The following is a 17,342-nucleotide window of genomic DNA, read 5'->3' as shown; positions in this document are numbered from 1 at the left end:
GTCATGCACGCGTCTCTATACATAAAGGTAGTTTTTTTTCATGTTCAAAAATACCGCTGAAGGAGTTCATAGAATTTTTTATATCTATGGGCCTACAACAATGTAAGCTGCAAAACTCTGAAGAGAGAGTGCAGAATTTTGACTAACCAATCTATATGTGACTGGCGAATGTTTGTCAGGGACATTTGCGTTGAACATTTTTTAAGACAGTCCCAAATAATTGGTGGTGAAGGATGTTTAGTAGAAATTGACGAAAGTCTGTTTTCTCAAAGAAAAAAATCACACCAGGAGACTCACTAGAAAGTTGTGAGTGTTCAGAGGATACGAACACGCTACAAAAGTGGGTTTTTGGTGACAATTCCTGCAAGAAATGCTGCAACATTAATACAATAATAAAAAGACATATTCGGCCAGGCATGACCATAGTTTCAGATTGTTGGTGGGCCTATGATAGACTGGGTGCTGAAGGGTACCGCCACTTAAGCGTCAACCACAGGTACCATTTTGTGGATCCAAGCACAGGTGCCACTACAAACCATGTGGAACGCATGTGGGCAGAGGCCACAAAAAGAAACAAAAACGAGTATGGTACCTGTACACATATCGTAGAGTCGTACCTGGCTGAGTTCATGTGGCAGCAGAAGTTTTCCAGAAATCCACTAGAAAGTCTGTTTTGCCATATTGTGGTAATGTATCCCCTTTAATTGCTTAATTTAACTGTTTTCTATTTTTATAAAAATGACCACTGTGGTAAATTATTTTCTGCAAATGACCAGTTTTGGTACTACTACAGTTTATCGCCGAAAATGCAGACCTCATTTTTTCCGGCACCTGTCGTGAAAATCAGAGAGAGAAATCAGTATTTTAAATTATTAATTTGTTGACTCTTCAATGTTGCTTTAATTCAAAAAAATGTTTCATTACATTCTTTTTAGGAAAAAAGTTATGTTAATTTATCATTTTGTATTTTTTTTTTAATTCAAAAAATGTTTCATTATAAAAAAAAAATGTTTTAGACATTCTTTTTAGGAAAAGGAGACGTTATGTTAATTTATTATTTTGTATTTGTATTATAACAAAAAGTGTTTTCAACATTTAAGAAAAAAAAAAAATTTTTAAAGTCGATTGTCTGCTCTTATTGATCCCATATTTACACCAGGTGTCGTTAGTGTCGTCAACTCTCAAACAAGATGGCGTGAAGCAAATCTTTGCTAAAACGTGTGATAATATTTGATTTTCTTAAATAAAATTTTAAAAAATACTTGATCGATTTATGTGATTTTTGGAATATGACATCTTCATGCAGTGACAAGTACGTACATTATAAAGATTTTTTTCAGATTTTTCTTGTAAAAAAATTTTTTTTTTCGGCCCATTTATAGACAAGCACCAAAAACTGTCCTCAAAAACTAAAAAGTACCAAATTAAAAAAAACAAAACAAAAAAACCTGTTTTCCATCTTGTCGGAGGGTTTCATATGCTGTTACTTCATTCACGGAATCCAATAAAAGCCGTATGGCATTAGCAATATCCCTGGAGTAAGAGAAAAAATAAAAAAGAACATTAATTATCAGTCCAAAATATTTATACAAACTTCTTAATTGTAATATGAAATAAAATGCATGGTAACATCTACCAAATACTCGATCATGGATACAAGTTAATTTACGTAAAAAAACTGATTTGAAAATGACAATTTTTTTTATACGTTGCCTACCTTTTAACCTAGATATTGCTTACAAATGAAACGTTTCTTTGCATCGATGGAGAGTTACAACATACATTGTTGTAGTAATTATAATCTTCATTGACAGAGTCCAACATAGTGATGGTGTAGACTGGAATATGGGGTGACAGAATTATTGGACCATTATTCATTAATAGGAATTTTAACACTAATCAATATCTTGTATTATTTAAATTCTTTGGATTACTGTTCTCATCTTCAGCGTTAGTTTCACACCGTCTTGGTCGATGTAAACTCTGATCTTCTTCAAGTGTATTTTGTTTAAACTCGGAAATCTGTATTAAATTTCGAATGGAACTCTTTATTTTATCAACAGGGGTAGCATGCTCTCGTTCCATTAGCCATGACTTGGTAGAAGTTCTAAGTAATTCGCAATTGTATTTTAAATGTCGCCCACACTGAGGATTGAACTTTCAACTTCCAGAAGAGTAATTTTTAAAACTGAATTTTGGCTGACAGAACAAGAGCATGCTATCCCTGTGGATTAAACAAAGAGTTCTATTCAAAATTACGTGCAGATTCCAGAGTTCGACAAGATACCCCTAAAGAAGGTTGGAGGTTACATTCAAGATGAGAACAGTAGTCTGAAGAATACAAATAATCATCATCTCAAAAATTCCAAAATTTGATAAATATCTGTCCATGTTGCAAGAGATCTTTCTTTCATTGCTCTATGCGGATAGCAACTTCCCAAGCCTTCTACTCTAATAGTTTTTTTTTTTTTTCAGACTGCTAAACTTTAGCATTTCCTCCCTGATTCCTACTTCCCTGACTGTACTAACCTGCAGATGTTAAATTTCACTGTTCAACTCCCCATAGTCCCTTGTTAAACATGATCCTAAATAGTAACCCCAAGAAAGATGAATGTCATTTTCAGATCCACGTAGGACATATCAGTAGTTTCCACCAACATGAATTGTTGTGGTCTTGTGGAGTGGCCTTCCAGATCTACTGAGCATATCCCTACTTCATTTGTAAATTTGGGGGTATTTGTAGTAGATAGTATATCAGAAAAATGTTAAAAAGAATGAACCATCTCAAGCAACATATTAGCAATATCATTGCAAACATAGTTTGTACTTTAAGGTAGTCTTCATCAGTTGAGAACACGCATTAAAATTTGTTTTTAACATGATGCCAGTCATGTAGGACATCTATTAGATAAATAAAAAGATGTTCTTCATATAAAAACGTTTGTTTTTCCTATATTCCTGTATTTATAAGAGTAACTTCCAATTTAAATTCTGTGCAAACAAAAGTTGATTTTTAAACCGAAAACAAATGTTCAATCACTCACATTAGTGAGACAATTTAATTAAATAAATGGAATAATAAAAATAAAACAGTTGAAAGCATTTTTTTTTTTTTTTCAATTTAGCTGTAAATTTGAAAAGATCAAGAAGGTTACGGTTCTCTTCTTTTTTTTTTCTTTTTTTTTTTTAAACTCTTTTTCACCCAAAACAAAGTGTATTGCCACTTGGACATAAGGGGTTATTATTTGGGATGATCTTTAAGAGACTATGGGGAGTTGAACGGTATAATTTAACATCTGCAGGTTAGTACAGTAAGGGAAGGAGGAGTCAGGAAGCGAATCCTAAAGTCTAACAGTGTGGAAAAAAAAAAAAAAAAAAAATCTCTATATTAATATGATAGCCTGTGTGTTATTTTGTGTGTCACGCTAACATCTGGGTCGTTTAATTGTCATGTACTTCCATTTCTTGTCATAAATAATTTTACCACAGATTCTTTATAAGTTTTGGTTATAACTGATAGCACTCCAGTAATCTATTTTTTTTATAAATAATTTTATCAAGAATTCTTCATAAGTTTTGGTTATGGCTGAAGGAACCCAAGTTATATATATATATATATATATATATTCAGAAGTTTTTATTTTGGTTTTGATTCAAGCTAATGCACACAAGTCATATGGATATTGTCTTTTTTACTTTTGAAATCACAACTTTATAATATATAAAAATCGATAGAACATTAACTCCATAATAATATATACAAAATCTGCAAGAATTAAAATATTTAAGCGTACTTTACGACCAGGCTTTGCTGGGCACTTGTGCTAGCTTAGATAAATACTTTTGCAGTTTTAACAAAAAAGCTACAATAATATCAGAGCATCTCCATTTACACTGAACATCTACAAAATGCCAACATCAATATATTACTGTGAAATTTCCATAGGTCCCGCTAGTAATGATTATTAGATCAGAAGGCTGTCCAGCATCTAGCGACCTCAACAGTGAAGGGGTTGGGGTTTTGTTGTTTGTTGAGAGTATGTACATCAAGAAGGTACAAGTGCTAGGAGTTCAGAGCATATTCCACTAAAGTACTTGTAAAACAGGCACAGGGATGCAACATTGTGACGATTGGACAGAAGTTGAAGTTTGGCCGATATTGCGGGATCTATTAGGTTTGAGACTCTTTTTTGGACCCTGTTTAAGAGTGAGAGACTAATAGTAAATGGACCAGCCCAGATGTAGTAACAATACTCCATGCATGGGTGAATTGTGGCTTTGTAAAGATATAGGATACAGGTGTGAGTAGGTCTCTAACATGGTAGAGGGAGCCCACCTATTTTGGTTTTCTTTAACAAAAAGGAATGATTGTCTTATTAGAAGACTAATGAATTTACTATTAATCTTTTAAGCAAACACATTTTAGGTGAAAACATTACATATTTACGTGTCATGTCGTAATTAGTATAAATTACAAAAATTAAAATGATCCAGTCGAAAATAATTACATTTAAAAATAGAATTTATTGAATTATCAAATTTTATTGTATGTTTTAATGTGGAAAAGTTGTGCGACTAATTCAGTATGACAAACAAAGGAGATAACCCTTGACTTAAATTGGAAAATTAAGGGTTTGCCATTTTTAACCCAATGTATTTCAGAATGTAATTGTGGTTGATTTTTAGTTAAAAATACATCTGGCACATTTTTCTGCTGGATCATTTTTTTGTAATGTTTAGAATTTATACTAAGTTTGTTCATGGCACATAAGTATGTAATAATGTTTTCACATGAAATGCATTGGTTTAAAAGATCACCTATGTAAACAAGCACCAATTATCAGTCTTTTTGAAATCATTAAATGTCTATGCTACTAATCTTTAGATTTCTAATTTCACTTCTGTAGTTAAGCCCGAAAAATTGTGCAAAAGCATAAAAACCTATAAATAAGGATGAACAAGACCTCACTTGCAAATTCCAACATCCACATGGGTCATCAGCTCAGTTTCACTGGCCTGGTATAGATGATAAGGGATGGATTCCATTGAATAATCATGATGATCGCAACACCAAATACATCATCAAATGGAAGAACATATTTCATCACAAATGAGGAAAAGAACAAAACCCAGAACTACTTTGATGGATGTTAAAAGTACTTAGACTATTAACTTCTGATTATTTTTGTATATATTGGTTTGCATATTTCACAGTAATGCGAACCATCAAAATTCTCCTGGCATTTAAGATGACAAAGCCAAAACTTCTGCAAATATAGGGTTTTCCACTTGGGTTTTGAAGGGGGGGGGAAACATTTTTCGAACATCTATTTGAGATCCAGGATCCCTTAGGAATTCAGTAAAACAATGTTTTTCAGCTATTTAGACCGAAAGGAATTGTATAAAATTGTTTGGAATCTTTTAAAAGCTTTTTTAAAAGTTGGACAAAAATTTTCCGGCTGAGGTGGGGGACCTCCTGCCCCTTTTTATATTGGGGAAACCCTGAAATAATAGCAGATTTGCTGATCTACAAGCTCTCACTTAACATTCTGACCTACATTTTTAGCAAAGCTTTCTGTGTTTTTGTTCTACTACTCAAGAAGATTACACGAGTCTGTTACAAATATAACAATTTTCTTGCTTAAATTGAGAAATTTTTGGAAAAATACTAAATTTCTGGCTTAAAATACATCAGAATAGTGGTAATGCCAAGAGATATTTTTTGATTTTATTAAAGTTTCATCCTATGTTATTTCAAAAATCTAAAAGTTGTTTCAGGAAAAGCACCACAGTTATCCTTTTTGTTGCTCTGCTTTGGAGGGCAAAACAACCTCTTAAAAAGTGCCACGGTGGCTTATGAATTGGTACAAAATGATGTCTTTACTTTCATTTGGTGCTCTTCTAATTATGATTTTTGGATTCTTCACCCTTAAAAACTTGGGTGAAATTTAGCCCCAAAATTGCAAATTTTCTTAAACATCTATGTTCCAAAATAAGGTGTACCGATTTGTTATTTCTAGACCAAAATCAACCCTCTGAAAAAATGGGTTCATTTATTCAAATATAGCTGAAAATGCAGATTTCTCTTAGCTTTTACAGAAATTTTATAAGGTGTTCATAAGAAAAAATCTGAGGGTGGTGGTGTCAGGTCTAAATGATATGGGCTAGAATGTCCCGTTGGCATCTTTTGGCGAGTTATGTAAGTAGCCAAAAGATGCCAAAGTAAAGACTGTAAGACAATTCAAAATGTGGTGTCCTCACCTCTTCTCCATATTAAGAATGGCTTTCTATTTAGAAAGAGTGAGAATTTGACATTGACATAGAGTGTTGAAAGTCATTTTTGAATTTAAATTTGTCTTCTACATTTGTCTTTTGATAGCTGATTACCTAATCACTTCAGTATTTTCCGACTGCTATGAGAGGATGCCAGTTTGAAGTTGCTGGAGACTGGGTCATAAACTAGATAAGTATTAAATTTTCGGTCATCAGTTGAAAGAGCTAACTTTGAGATAGAGATTATTGGATGTTTCATAGGAGTTATTCTGCAGGTCAGCTGGCACCATTTTGTTTCCATTACACAAATCTGAATGCAATGAAGGATTATCTTCATTAAACGAGCTCTTTCAAAGAAGAAACTTCATTGGTTTGGCCATGCTGAGCACCACAACACAAGAAAGTTCATCCACAAACCAATAACTCAAGAACAACTCCAAGATTGGCAAAGATACCCGAGAGGCTCGCTGAAAATGTGGTTATAGATCTTCCAAGCCGACATTGAACCTAGCTCCGGTCAACAACTCTACGTTGGTCCTGGGACTGGCTGTCTATTACTATCTTGGTCGCTGAAGATTGCAATGCATGGTCTGAATTCATTAGGGATGCTGTGTATTCTATGGGAGGAGTCAGCTTAACCTATTCTGAATGAATGTTGTAAAGTATTGGATATTTCATCCTTTGTTCCATCAATCGGGGGTTGGGAAGTTGATTGTAACGATAAAGCTGAATGAGTCAGAAGAATGCTAATATTTCACCACAATAAAATGTCAGCCATGGAAAAAAACAAAAAAAAAACTTTATTTTTTGACTCTTTATTTGATGAAAGAGAATCAGTCTCCTAACAGCATTAGCATTTTGGTATGAATAAAAGAACAGAGCATGACATCAAAAAATGTTTAAAAATGTTGAAAAGCAACATAATAAGCTTTTCTACTTACTTTATCGCTTCTAAAAATAATTTTCTATCGTATATTTGATCTGGAATTTTGCTGAGGATTTTCTTGAGACCAATTGCTCTTTGATTAAGTTCTCGGAATCTTGGTTCTGGACGGGTTATTTTGAACTCTGAAAAAAAAAAAAAAAAAGAAATTGTCCATTGCTCTAAGTACAGGTGTATAAGCTTTAACTGGCAACACTTTACGATAAAGGATAGAATTTTTTCTTGTTAGATTAGATTAGTAGAAAAATAATGTTGGCTTTTTGCATTATTGAAATTTAAACAAGTGTTTAAAATAATTTTAATGCACACAAAGTTCCCTCTACATATCTCCACTAGACTATCTGTAAAAAGTTAAATATCAAATACAACAGTAAATCCTGGAAACATATACCAGAAAGAAACAGTTGAAAATAAATCACACCATCCACTATGACTATGCAATTCTTACAGTTACATACTTAGAAAACGAAGCTATTAAACCTGATATAGTGATATGAGACAAGAAGAAAGAAGCAACCTTAGTAGAAGTTAGTGTGTCCAATGATGCGGAGTGAAACAGAGCTGAGAGGGAAAAGATAAGGAAATACCAAGATTCATGACATGAAAAGAAACTGGAAAAGAATTTCAAACATGACCTGGCAAATATATCAGGTGAACCAAGTGCAAGAAAGATACAAACAATTGCACTTAAAAGGATGGTTAAAATCTTAAAAAGATCTCTCAGTTGGAATGTATGAGATAACGGGTGAATGCCTGACATCTGATAGGATGCCTCATTCCCAGCTAGAACAAAGAAAATTAGGTACTTGATCTAAAAAACTTTAAATTTCTTAAATTTAACTAAAAATAAGGAAGTTATAACCATTTTTGTGCCTTGCACATTTGGATATTTAAGACAGTATGTGTTTCATCACATTTTTTGCACTAATTTTTCAAGATAAAGCCATGAAATTTTCCATATAAGTGTACTTTTGTGCAAGGAATCTGAATATGGCACTAAAAATCTCAAGAAATTGTTTTCAAGTAATTTGCAGTAAATGCAAATAAATATATTGCAATATCATTAAAATTCTGTGTATCCCCCCCCAAAAAAAGTTAAATAACTCAAAGTTGAATTGTAATGTATTTTATGTAGAAAAAACTAAAATCTAATATTATGACTGTTTAAAAATAAATATATTGTAAGATTTCTTTTATATTATTGTAGATTAACACCTGCTAAATTGCCCTTACCTGCCTCCTCCAAATATTTAAAAATAATTTTTTTTATAAAATTACAAAGGAGGAGCATACTGAAAAACCTGGCAGAAATGAAAAATATATAGAGATTTAATATAAAATAATCTTAGATTTCAGGACCATGTTTTAAGGCAGTTAACCATTTTTTTGTGCGTGCGTGTGTTTTAAGAGGATCTTTGTAGGAGGAAGAGAGTTGCCACTTGGATTTTGGGTTAATAGTAAGGATAGGAGGCAATTACATGTGAACATCCTGAAAACTTGGCAGAAAAAAAAAAACAAGCAATAAACGAAAACAATTATTTTAGAGTGGAGGATTAGTTTCACATATAAATTCAATGCATAGTAATCCACCGTTTTAGAGCAGTTGATTTATTTTTCTATGAGAGACAAATCTTGTGTGGTTTTTAAGGGGTATGAGGTCTGTTTATTTTTTATTTGTATTTAGGTGATTATGTGTGGTTTTAACATGGTTTGTAAATGGAGGTTTGCCACTCGGACTTAAGGTTAATGGTGGGATTAAAGGAGATTTTCCGGGGGGGGGGGGGTCTCTTGTTACTCAGATTTAATTGTAGGATAATTTTTTTTTAATATATACACTAACTTTTCAACTTGAAAAAATATCAAAAGAATTTAGAGTGCTAACGGCTCTAAAAGTCAGAATAGTCAGGAGATGGAGGATCATTATACCTTAAATCTATATGCAAAACTGAGCCCCTTTACTCTAAGTTCTAAATTATTTTTGTTTTAATTTTTTTTTCCACAAAGTATTTTAAGGTATTCACACATAATTGGCTAAAAAAGTAGAATCTTTAAAAAAAGAAATTGGCAGCTAGAAAGTCATTCATTACTACAATTAATGAAAGTTAAGTATATTTGAAAACCAAGATTTCTTGAAGGAACCACTATTTTATAAAAGAACCACAAATTGCATTAATTTTAAACAAAAATGTAATTTTTTTTTCAAAATAAACCCAACAAAACTGTCGTCTATTAAACAGTAAACAGCCAACGGCTGCTGCTGCTGCTTATAGATTATAACTGAGCATTGAGCAATCAAGTCAAATTGTTTACTTTTGTTGAAAATGACTTAATATTTTTTTTTGGGGGGGATTCACTCCTACCAAAAGAAAAATCAACATAGAATTTCCTGATGAACCACCCCCTTAAGTAAGACACGTTATCAAATCTCCAATACTAACGATTAATACAATACTATCCCATTGATTACTGTACACGCAATAACCCTCATCTACGAGTGGCTTCCGGGCCTTGATAAGTGGTGACTACCTTGTAAAAAAAAAAAAAAAAATTATCATTTTAAACATAAAAATATTGATTTATTTATTAGTTGGGGTATACAAAATATTTACAAAACAAATGTCCATCATGTTAGAGTCTTATTTTTAAGACAACAACAAATAAAAAATAAATGGACCAGTTTATTTCATACCCGAACAATAAGTGGGCTTGTAAAAAAAAAAAGTTACAAAAAAAATAAAATAAAATAAAAATTGATGCTTTATAGGGGTTAAGATTTTCATAATTTTATTTGTTCAAAACTCTTACAATATATCATGTTGATTATTATTTATTAAAAAGAATATGAAAGTATATTCATTTCCAAATAAAATATTAGTCTTTTGAGGATTTAAAGTGTTTTGGTTTTTAAAATATGACTATTTTAGTAAAACTACCTTGAAATCTAATTATTCAAAGTGTTTTATAGTTGATGGGTATTGCTATGTAAAACGTGAGGATAAAATACATGTAAGAAGAGTATAGTCTTGATGTAACAATGTTGCATGACTGGGTAACACCAATTCACCTTGCCTGCAGGCTAAGGGTTAGGTGGGGTGTTTGACAAGAGTTTAATAAGTTCATTCTTTTCTCTAAAGTCTGGAATATGTTTTTATTGCCGATATGATAGACAGAAAAGAAATTTCTCAGCAAAGTGAAGTTGACATTGGCAACGACAAGTCTGCCCTGATATCTAGGAAGATATTGCCATTGGGCCACTTGTTTATTTTAAGTGTTGGACCACCTGTAAGTGATGGGGTATTAAACTGAAAGATGGAAGGGCATAGCTGATAAGACAATTTGGAAAAATGTGTTGGAGAGAGAGAAGGAAAAAAAAGGAAAAAGAAAATTAAAGAGAAATATGGTTTACGATAGAGAAAGAAAAGAATAATCTTCAAATGACAGAGGAGGAAATGCTAATCTCAAAGAGATGGTGGTCAGAATTAGGGCTCAATAAAAAACCATTGTGTTTTGGAAATTCAGAGGATTTGCTTGCTGGTATCAAAGAGTACGCATTACCTTGGACTTCCGCTCAGGGGCAAAAAACCTCCTCAGAAGAGCTAAGTTGAAAAGATCTTGCTCCTCTAAAAAGCTGTCTAAACAAACCTAAGTTGAAAACATCCTGCATCATGAAGAAGCCATTATGAACCCGAAAAACTAACTTTCCTTTGCACAAAGTGTACCCTGTATATCTTTTGAATAATTATTCTTGTTTATATAAAAAAAAAATGATCTGAGTTATTAGATTGCTTTGATTTGAAAACCTAGTTAATTACAGTGCTGACAACCAACCTAGACTATGCAGAGAAAAGCGATATACCAGTGACACCAGAGCATCTACCAAAAGGAACACAATGTCAAACTAACAAACGGCCAACCGGCGTGCAAAAAGTATTGCCATATAGACTTATGATCATGTACATTTTGTGTACCCTGAGCATCAGAGCAGTAGTTCCAGTGAGAGTCTGGTCACCCTTGAAAGGTTTACCACTAGACAAAGATAAAGTGTAGCCACTGGGACTTAGGATTAGTGCACATTTTCTTACCCATGTGTACAATGAAGACGCGCCCAGAGTGGTATTATACTGAGTCAAAGAAGAATAATAAAGGAAGGAACTAATGCTGTGTTAAAAAGTTAATTTAAAGCATATGCAGGCTTGATCATCTGATATTAGACAATGTTTTCTAGTTGAAATGAGGGTGTTACAAATATAAATTTTTCATATAAATACAAAATCATTTTATGATACGTCATGGCTTGGGTACTCGAGCTATTACAGATACAACTGATAACAGAAGGCATAATTTCTATATTAAGTGTTTCACAAATTGTCACTTTGCCGACCAACCTCCTAAATTGTAAGGATCAGCAAGTCTCACTTCTTGATTTATTCTTGACAAGCCTGAGGCTTGTGTGACTGATGCTTATGGCCCACTTGGGAATGCTGATCACCTTGCATTATTGGTTGACATCACCTTAAACCTTAGACCACAAACAGAAAAGTCCTTACTTAAAACAACTAGATACTACGAACAGACTGATTGGGAACCTATTAGAGATTACATCACCATTTCTCTTCCTATTGAACAATATGCAAATGAGATAGCTGAATGGGCTAAGGTAGGCATTGAAGCACATAACATTGTGCAAAAATTTTATAGCAAGCCTCACAATTTTTTTTATATGAAAAAAGAAAATTTTATGAATGGAAATTGACTTCTTACCTTCAGATTCGTTAAGTCCTTCCAGTTTTAGTAAAGTTTCACACATATCGATTTTATTATAGATTTCAGATTTGATCAGCAAAGCCTTCACAAAATCATAGGCAAACCCTTGATATACAGCTTCAACCTGAAAAGACAAAAAGAAAACTCCATAATTTCTATAACTTTTATATTCAAATGTCTCAAAATAAGTTAATAACTCTATAAATTAAAAATTATTAGATGCCCTGTTGAGTCAGTATTTTTTTGTATTTATATGATTACATATTTATGAAAACCTTTTGTAATTTCCAAATATTTATGAAACATTTGTGATGATTTAAAATGCTCACAGTTCCCTAAATTAACCAAAACTACATTGATGTTCCCTCTTCATACAAATGCATGCGCGCACACACTCACACACCCATATCAGGAATCGTACACTGTTCGTTTCGTTGACAATTGTATATTATCCGATGTACGATAGATGCAATTCGAATAAGTACACTGGGATATTGTACACAATTTCATTACGTCATAATAGACCTTCTATTTGATGATTTCAAAAAGGTTTTATGCATATTTAAATTTCTATATACCTATGAATGTACCACTACGTGTGTTCCCTTGCTCAACCCCCAACCCCCATTTCCATAGTCTTTTTTTTCAGCTTCTCTTCTGATAGTGTTGCCATCTCTCACATTAGTGGCTGTCAAGGAGGTGCTTATGGGTTCACAAGTATAAAAAAATAAAGCAACTCAAAACATAAACTTAAGAGAAACAAAAACACATTTATCAGTTGGGTTCTGGGTGCGTGTATGACATCAAAGGAAAACAGCTCTCTAAATGCTAAGGTCCACATCTATGTAGTCTGTCAAAGTCCTTTGTTGTGCTTATCTCGATTTACTCTGAGCCACAACCTATCTTCCACTGTCTAACTCACAACTGTCCTCAACTGTTGCAAACTCAAGACTGTCTGTAAACTGTTGCAAAACTCATTGCCACTCCTAAAATTGTAAATATGTCAACCTTTATTGACTGGTCATTTAGTTCCAATCACTGCCACACCTTGATTGACACTCCTATTTCAGCTTTCTTTTGTGTACCTTTGTGAACAACTTCCTCTCCTTTGCCTTTCTACTAAACTGAAGTTCTATAACCTTTGTTTTGCTGATCAATTTATTTCCTCTTTTTTTCTTCTTCCTAATACTAGAGAAGAGGGAAGTTGATAGTATCACATAAAACCCATTTGGTAACTTCAAATATTTATGAAACTGTCATAATCGTTCCTCTCTCCTCACTCTTTCCTTTAATGATTTACATCATTCGATTCCTCTCACCACTTCTCTTATCATTTATTTTTTATTTAACTGATTTGCCCTTCCTCCCACCATCTAAAATATTCATGTATAGTGAAGTGTGCACAGTGACAAGCAAGCAACACATCATCATCATCAGCACCATGATCATCCACATTGTTTTAATAAGATTGCTCATTTGATTGTGCATTACTGTCTTCTTTCAGAAAGTACTTGAAACGTTGTGATACCACACAGCTCCCCCCCCCATTCAGCAATATCGTCACTGTCAACCCCAACATTGTTTCCATGTGTTCTTCTCCTTCATCTTCTCTTCTGGTCGTGCTATTGTCACTCACATTGGCGACTGTCATACGGGTTCACAAATACAAAATTAAAATAAAACAAAACGCAAACTCTGACACATTCTACAAATATCAACTGCTCTCTGGATGTGTGTGTGACACCATTGATCCTCTGAACACTTAGGTCAATATCTACTGTAGAGTTAGGGTTATTTGTTAGTCAGTAGGTGAATTCATTTCCTCATCTTGACTTTTTAAAGATCTATTGATCTTGTACAAGTTGAAACTTGTGTGCAACTGTGTCCAACTAGCAACTTCTCTCAACTCTGTCATCAACTGCTGGAAAACCAAGACTGTCCTAAACCCTCTCCAACTGTCGCATAACACACTACCCTTAAAATAACTTAAAATATATCCAGTACTTTTGTTCCCGTTAACTACCACACCTTGATTAATAATCCTATTTAAGCTTTCTTTTGTGTTCCTTTGTGAACAACTTTCTATCCATTGTTTTGCCCATAAACTTATTTCCTCTGGTCTTTTGTCATACTTTTGTCCCCACTCCTAACACTTAGAGGGAGAGGCTGATAGTATCACTACGTTTAACTAAATATTGTTTTAAAGATGGAATCAATAAATGATCATCAGCTAAATAAACTGCTCATCATAAGACAATTAAACAACTGACTTTGATGGATTAAGAAGATTACTGCCTCGCCTATTTATAAACAAATACAAGCATACGGCTAATTTACTATCTCCCTTATATATTGAAAAAAAAAAAAAAAAAAAAAAAAAAAAGAAAAGGAAAAACAATTTTTTAAAAAAATATTTCACCACTTATCAAATGCAAAAGTCAGTTGAGGATGAAGGTTTTGAAAGAGTTCAAAATAGACTTCGTAGCCTCGTAGGAGATGTCCTTTTCTCCTCCTTGCAACCTCTATCTCACAGAAAAGATGTTGCAAGTTTGTCTCTGATGTATCGTTATTTTCATGGAAAGTGTTCGACTGAGCTTCAATCTATGGTCCCCCCTCGCCAAACTTTCACAAGAAACACTCGTCTAGCTGTAAACACTATAAAAAATTCCCCCCACTCTTTATCTGTGCCTAAACCTAATCGTAGATTCCATGAACAAAGCTTCTTTCTTAGAACTGCACGCCTGTGTAATTGTCTTCCGTTTTCCTGCTTTCCGGCTGACTACAATATGGTTGTGTTCAAGTCTAAAGTAAATAAGTTCTTGATGAGCCGTTCCATATAAGTTATCAAATTTACCAAATTTTCATTACTAATGATTACTATATTGTCCAATTTCTACTGTACACTCTTTAACCCTTATCCTTGAGTGGCCTCTGGGCCTTGATAATGTGGTGAAACCTATGTAAAAAAAAAAAAAAAAAAAAAAGGTTAAGGCAAATGATGAACAATACTATGATAGGATTGAAAACACTGTGTGAAAAAGACAGAATTTGATTATTTAAGAGGACAGATCAACAAGTGTTTGCTGACAGTGCACTTGAAGATGACCATGTTATAGTCAGGAGAAAAACAGTGGCCAGTGGTATTGTGTTCCACAGATGGCAAATTCTATGATAGTTGTAATATTTTTGCTTCATTCATAAACTTCCTTTATACCGACAAAAGGGAAATGATTTTATCTGTAAATCTTTCGTATTCATAAAGATTTATTTTAGTAGTAGACCACCTGTGAACCATTGAGTCAGTATTTGTTGTATACAAATTACATGATTTCTTAACTTTGTAATCCTTGTAATAACATGATTATTACCAAATTTGGAGTATTTTACAAAGTTAGAATGCATTGTGATGTCACAATAGATAGTCTCTCTCACAGCCTCTCACTTTCTTCTTTCCTCTCTCTTAAGTATTCACATCATTCCATTCCTCATGCTACTTCTCTTACAATTTAACCTTTACTCATGTTATTCGGCACTTCTCCCACAATTCAAAACATTCATGTCAGCTATTATCATGCATATCTTAATTTGTTCAACTCACAATTTCTTGATCAATTTTTTTTAATACATATATGGTTATAAAAAAAATAAGATAGCCTTTTCAAATATATCATTTGTATGTGTTTTTATGCATGCGATTATTTTTTTAGAGCAAGATAAAACGGTATTTACTTTGGATTATGGAAAATTAGTTTCAATGGTTTCAACAAGACAGACAATTTCTGACAGGAGCTAACATCACTATGGAGTTGCTGGACTATCATTTTGCAAGTTGACCCCTAAGTAGATGCCACATTCCAGAATGGTCAACACATTTACTGGATTGAACCCCACCAATCAGATTTCTATCTTAGTGTTTTTTTTTTTTTAATTTTTTTTTTTTTTTAATGAAAGATCATGACCCATTTGAAAGTTAATAACTCAGTTAATATTAATGACATTATTCTGTACTTTCCAGGGTTCAAAGAAAATTTAAAAATTATCCAAGAACATGGAATTATCAAAAGGAAAGCCAAGAAAAACAGAGGAGGAAGTTATAAAAATGGTCCTAAGGTCATAGCAAGAACTCGTGTTCTAGGAATCTCAAGCACCTAATAAAATTCTTCAGAGGTCATTTTAATATCTGAAGTGCCCCATGAATGTCCATCTCAAAACGTGGCAAAATCAGACCATTTTGGTTTGGAGGAATCAGGGACCGTCAATAAAGAACGTTACATGATGTTTAAAATTTGGAAGACATTTTGTGTCCGTCATGGTAACAGATGAGAGGAGTAATGATTTCAACAAGATGGAGTAACTCTCCTCACAGAGCTAACATCACTAGGATCGTTGCTTTGTTGGTTGACTTCTCAGCAAACATTCCAGAATGGTCACCACATTCATCAGATCTAGACTCACCAGATTTTCTATCTTTGGTGTTTTTGAAAATCCATGTGTGCCAGATTAATCCACAAGCCATTGTTGAACTCAAAATAGTCATCATTCAGCAGATCCATGGCATAACAATGGAAGTGTAGGTCAGAGTAATTGACAACTTTACTCCATGGCTCAAGTATATCATCAGCAGGTTTTGTAAAATTTTAATTTTGTAACAAGAGATACTGAAAGCACATTCATTTTAATTGCTATCATTTCAGCTTTAGGGAACTTTTGGAGGTTTCATATCTGGTTTCTAAGTTATGAGCGTGTAGATGAGCTATGCTTATACTAATTTGTGACCACACGACCCCCCCCCCCCATCCCCCACTTGACAATACTTTTTGACCCCAACGTTATTTTTATGGTCTTCACTTTCGTCTTCTCTTCTGGCGGTGTTGCCTTGGTGACCGTCGAGAAGGTAAACATGATGGCTCACAAGTGTAAAAAAATTAAACGTAAACTCGAGAGAAATAAAATCTCCAACACATTCTGAATATACCAGTTGGGCTCTGGGTGCCCTTTGAATGTCAAGGTCCATATCTATGTGTTGTCTGTTGAGGTCTCTTGTCTATTAATGTTATTCTGAGTTACAACCTGCCTCCCACTGTCCCAAACTGAACACTGTCGTCACCTGTTGCAAACTTAAGAATGTCTGTAAACTGTCGCAAAATTCATTGCCACTCCTAAAACTGTCCATAAACTAACTTTAAATATATCAACATATATGTCTGATATTTTCTCCCAGTCACCTGACACACCTTGATTAACAATCTTATTTCAGCTGCCTTTGTGAACAACTACCTTTGCATTGTCTTTCTATTAAGTTCATTTCCTATAACCTTTTGTCTTACTGATCAACCTATTTCTGTTTTTTTTGTTTTTTTTT

The 17,342-nt window shown here is 33.4% G+C and overlaps 1 protein-coding gene across 1 annotated transcript in view; it reads right to left on the bottom strand.

Moving 5' to 3' along the window:
* The window catches only part of LOC145293865 (programmed cell death protein 10-like), a 67,208-nt gene that overhangs the window by 8,378 nt on the left and 41,488 nt on the right, over window positions 1–17,342 (bottom strand). The window contains exons 4-6 of the mRNA XM_080140604.1: window positions 11,978–12,104; window positions 7,215–7,341; window positions 1,449–1,533 (exon numbers count right to left, since the gene is read on the bottom strand). Coding sequence (XP_079996730.1) covers window positions 1,449–1,533; window positions 7,215–7,341; window positions 11,978–12,104 — 339 coding nt within the window. The remainder of the gene's footprint in view (window positions 1–1,448; window positions 1,534–7,214; window positions 7,342–11,977; window positions 12,105–17,342) is intronic.

This window comes from Euprymna scolopes, chromosome 15 (assembly GCF_053919585.1).
Source record: "Euprymna scolopes isolate OS-2025 chromosome 15, ASM5391958v1, whole genome shotgun sequence".
Classification (NCBI taxonomy): Eukaryota; Metazoa; Mollusca; class Cephalopoda; order Sepiida; family Sepiolidae; genus Euprymna; species Euprymna scolopes.
This window is presented reverse-complemented; position numbering and strand designations above follow the sequence as displayed.